The following is a 5205-nucleotide window of genomic DNA, read 5'->3' as shown; positions in this document are numbered from 1 at the left end:
AACAGTCCACTGCTTCATTGCAGTAGAGGGCTTCTGAGTTAATACCCACTTGAAGAACACCATCAAAATTAGGTGGGGAAACAGTCCACTGCTTAATGCTTGAGGAATAAAACAATCCTCTGTGCTTAATGCAGTAGAGGGCTTGTGAGTGAATACCTGCTTTATTTATCAATTATTCTTCCATGGCCTTTTTGTGAAAATATCGTCCTTTCTCAACATAGCAGCCTCATAGGGTGGTAGGGTAGGGGGCCAGTGATGCAGTGTCACCTATTCACGATGGTACTGGCCATCACCCTTGTCTAGGGTGCAAGAACACTGCTATATTTGCTATTTTTCATTGATAAAATCATTTTTAAATAAAAATTAAATTTTATTAAAAGGCGTGAAAAATTAATTTAACCACGTGTTAATGATATGCAAATATTATGCGCGCATGACGTTTTTGTGATGTCATCAATTAGAAATAATACATTATGGCGGCTCTCTTTTATCTGCACCGGAAGAACTCTTTTAGAACCTTCCAGAGTACCTAGAGAATCCAAAATTGGTACAGATTTTTGGAAGAATCCGTTCTGTAAGTATACCAAGTTTCAAATTGATAGCCTAAGTAACAAAAAAGTTAAAGGGGACGGTGGTGGTTTCTTCTCAACTGAAACCGACTATACTAGCAAAATATCTTACAGCTGCCACTTGCTCTGCCACTTGCTCTGCCACTCTTTTTCTAGTGATAGCATAAAGCTCTGGTACTGCTGTACGTGAAAAGTAGCTCTGGTCAGGAATTTCATGCCTATTACCAAATGTTTTCAACATCTGCCTGAAGCCATCCTTTTGTACTGAATACATTGGTAGTTCATCCTTGACTAAAAAACGAGTTACAGAATCTGTTAATTCTTTCCATCTTTTACCGTGACGACTATATGGCTGACTATGAAGAAATAAAGAACTAATGGTAGGTTGATCCTGTGCTTGAGGTTTAGCTTTAATCGGCTTACTGGCACTGGTCCTGAGCAGGGAATATCGCGGCTTGTGATTGTTGCATAAATGTGCCATGAGATTAGAAGTATTACCGCTTCTAGCAATAACTCCTCTGCTACATAGCCTACAAAATGCTTTACCATCGTCCAAAACTTCTCCATCTTCGTTTGCTTTCACGCCGAAGTATTGCCAAATGGCACTTTTAGTACCTGGCTTCGGCAGAAGTCTAGCACTTAGTACTTCATCACTAGAAGTTGTAGTTGTACTACCAATAGATGGAGGTAAAGTAGGATCATCGTTTAAGTCTATCTCCTCTGCTTCTTCAGAGGTATAAGAGGCTTCTCCAGAAATGGCAGCCATGTTTCTTTCCATTACTTTCACGTGGCATTACAAATTATTACATCATGATCATTAAAAGCTATTAATAAATATTACAATAGTGGATACTGTACTCAATATTACAACGTACTCAATATTATAACGTACTCAATATTTTAATTTTTGGCCAGTCTCTCTATATATAATACCACCAGAAAAAAATACCGCGGTACTTAATAGTACCAATATACCCCAAAGCTTCACACATAGCTTGCATTTAACTTTAATTAGCTCAAAATAATGCCAGACTTGATTTCTTCTCTTTCAAGTCGACATTGCATGCAGTTTACTAAATAACTACTTACTAATTTAATTAATTTAAATAACAAAGAGTGGCATTAATATTCAAATAGTATTGACAGTGTTTGACTGACAGATAATAGTAGAAAATTCATATAGTATTTCAATAATACACTATTCATTACTTCAAACTATTGACACAGATAGACAAAATTCACTATTATGTGAATCAACAGATCACATTGACTACAATAAAATAAAAAGAGCATAACTCACCAAGGGCTCCAGAAAAGTTCTTTATGGCAGAACCAACAGCTGTTTCAAGTTGTATAACATTTAAGCCATTCTTTATTGTCTATAAAGAAATAAACAAGTGCTAAAGTTGAGTTTTTAAAATATTGTCACATTAAAAAATTGAAATCAGACATAGTAAGTGAACAGAGAAGAAAACAGAATCACAACAGTGACTCTCCTTTCTCACATATATCCAGTAGATGTTAATCACGTCTTGTGCTTTTCTTGAAGGGAGGCTCATTTTGCACAAACAATTACAAAATGACTAAGGCTGCAAAGCGGCTGAATGCTATTCTGGATTATATGAAGAAGGTGAAGTTGAGCATATCAATGGTGTTTGGCCTAGCTTTCTAAAATTTCAGTTAGTTTGTAGTAAGTTTACAGTAACTTACTCGACCTATGGGTGGGGCTCTAACTAGCTATATATGCCCTGACCCGGTATGACAACAGTGGCCTTTTGATAACGATGTTATTAATAATAGTATTACCTCAAAGCACTCAAGCAATATGTGACGTCCCACATATCAATGCCTCAACACTATCATTATTGGGTGTAATGGGTGGGAGACTATTGATATGCATCACTTCACCTTCTTCGTATAATCTAGAATAGCAATCAGCCACTTCACAGCCTTAGCCATTTTGCAATCATTTTTCAGAAGGCTCAGTCTCACATAACAATGGTGTTGTTTGTAGTCTTAAGGACTGATTTCATTGAGGCTATATCTTGTAAAGGTCTCTAGCCAAATCATTGGCAGGGAAATCTGTGCCAAATCATTGGCAGGGAAATCTGTGCTTTAGTCTGTTACACTTAAAATATCTTCTATTGTGGTTCTTTAAACCACAGTAGTTGGGCTCTGACTCAACTGATACTCCATAGCAGTGATGGGTAGGTTACTGGTTGATGTGGTTTGATGAACGAGATTAACAATAATCATTGTTACTACAATGTATTGAGTGCCGATACACAGCTGCTCATTCACAAAGTAAACCTTGGAGAAGGACTTTTTCCTACCTCTATCAGGTCTAGATTGCTTCATCATATCTGTACAAGCAGACACAGTACCCTCATGAGGATTCCTGTACCCCTTAGCCTTAAGTTCGAGAGCCAGCAAAACAACCTGAGTGTGTCAATGCCAATGACTTTCACTGCCTTTAGGAATAATCCTCAGCAATGATAAGCTCTAGTTTGGGCTGTTTGAGTGGTGCTGACTATTATGGTGTAGTACCACACCCACATTCCATGTCGTTGACATTAGACTCATCCTTGGTTTAGTAACAAGAATCATTGTATCCTGCTAAGTGAGAGCGTGATAGGCAGCACCTCTTGGATGAAACGCTGACAAAATAGTGTTGACCAGCAAGGGACCCATCACTGGGGGATGCATGGGTGCAGAAACCAATCTTTAGGCATCATGCTATCATCTTTTTTGTGGACTGGGAAGATGCTCTCATCCTCTAGAAGGTTCTGGATCTGATTGCTTCCCCTTGCATCAGTTGATCCCCTCCTTACTTATGCAGTGAGTAACTTAGGGTCCTCCGTCTTTGTGGTAACATAAGATCGTCTGCAGCCATCTAATGTAGGTCACCTGGCTGGGGAAGGAATTCTATCCTCTGTTTATCCTGAGCTTACCTACATGTATCCTAATTATGGCATAGATATATCTATGATTATGGAGTACCGATTGGCTCCACCCTTAAACTCCACCTTCGAGCATTGATAGGGAGTAGCAAAGCCTTGGCAAATGCAAAGCTCTGAACCTCTGCTGCCACCTGTGATCCTCTAGAGCAAGGTGTGTTCTTAGTTTGATAAGACAAACAAAAATCTGTTTCTAGTTCTATTACTACTGTACATTAAAAACTCAGTTTCCTGTCAGTCAATGGCCTGAATCATAAAGTAAGGCAAAAGCAAAACACTAGTGTCCCATGGTCTGAGGAAGCAACTGATTTGGGTACATCCCAGACATGTAGTTTGGGAATTTGGTTGTGGCTTTTAGTTAGGATCAGATTCTTACTTTCGCAGCTGGATTACCACACTTAGGATATACCGTACAGCTGGTTAATTTTGCGGAGAAAAATTTTGCGAATCCTTAAAAATAACCTGGTTTGCGGATTAAATATTTGCGGTTTTGACAGTTATTGTAGCATTATCTACTGTGGTCATGCATGAATTTCATTATTTTGCGGATTTAAATTTTGCACTTTAAATGGAATCGCAAACTCGCAAAATTTAATTCCCCGCAAATATTTCCTGCTGTACGGTAGTAGAGTAGAGTTGCACCGATAATCTATTGGTATATCGATTATCGGTTTATCGGCAGTTTTTCCAGTGTATCGGTATCGGTAAAATCAAATTATTATAATTAATATACACGTGGCTGCTGCGCACACGTATAACTGGTAAACACCCGTTTTTGGGTGTGGCTAATTTACATGTGGACTCACTTGACTCAGGACTTACCTGCTTGCTTACTTCTACAAATTTACACTTACCGAGATGTCAAAGAAGAGATCGCCTATATGGCAGTACTTTGACATTGCTGAAGACTCAAGAGTGGTATAGTCAGTTTCATTTGAGTTGCCACAGGAAGTAAATCAATGTTTGCATCACAAAACGTTATTCCTAGCCACACCCAAACATGGTGGCAGAGTGCAAGCAAACTCTTTCATTGAGCGTTTCTTCACCTCTAAGACCTTTTATTGTCTATTTTATCCTTGCTTTGGATATTACTACCTTTCATTATCACTGGCCAGACCTTTTTTCTGTTATAAAGCTGACAAATACCTCCAATACAGAAGATAACAACCTAGGTTGAGGGTGATGAAGAATAACGGCGATCAAGAAGGCTGTGGACAGGTATAGCAGATGTTTCCCAGTAGTATAGACTGCTAGTTGAATGCCTCCTTCTTTAGAGGACCTTATCTGTCTGCTTTTATTTTATAAAATAAAAAACATTAATTTTCTTAAAATAATAATGAGATGCAAATTATATTCACGAGTGTGATGTAGTGTGAACGTAGTGATTCATCATGGCGGCTCCCTTTGAACTAGAGCGGAAGAACCCATTCAGAACCTTCCAGAGAACCTAGAGACTCAAAAATTGGTACAGATTTTCGGAAGAACCCGTTATGCAACTATACCAAGTTTTAGGTTACTAGCATTAGTAATAAAAAAGTTATAAGGGGTGGTGCTTGGGCAACTCAACTGAAACTGACTATAGTTTGCTGTACTTGTAGCGATCAAATTTCAAGAGGTGGTGGCAACACGAAGAACTACAACACAACAAATCTCGTTTATCATCTCAGGACTAGACACCC

General features: G+C 38.5%; 1 protein-coding gene across 1 annotated transcript in view; it reads right to left on the bottom strand.

Moving 5' to 3' along the window:
* The window catches only part of LOC109582647 (UTP--glucose-1-phosphate uridylyltransferase-like), an 11401-nt gene extending 9258 nt beyond the window's left edge, over nt 1-2143 (bottom strand). Inside the window, exons 1-2 of the mRNA XM_019997488.1 lie at nt 2075-2143; nt 1870-1948 (exon numbers count right to left, since the gene is read on the bottom strand). Of these exons, the coding sequence (XP_019853047.1) occupies nt 1870-1948; nt 2075-2128 (133 nt within the window). The 5' untranslated portion in view covers nt 2129-2143. The remainder of the gene's footprint in view (nt 1-1869; nt 1949-2074) is intronic.
* Nucleotides 2144-5205: the final 3062 nt, after the last annotated feature.

Source organism: Amphimedon queenslandica, unplaced genomic scaffold, assembly GCF_000090795.2.
Source record: "Amphimedon queenslandica unplaced genomic scaffold, v1.1 AMPQUscaffold_13367, whole genome shotgun sequence".
In the NCBI taxonomy this organism is placed as follows: domain Eukaryota; kingdom Metazoa; phylum Porifera; class Demospongiae; order Haplosclerida; family Niphatidae; genus Amphimedon; species Amphimedon queenslandica.
This window is presented reverse-complemented; position numbering and strand designations above follow the sequence as displayed.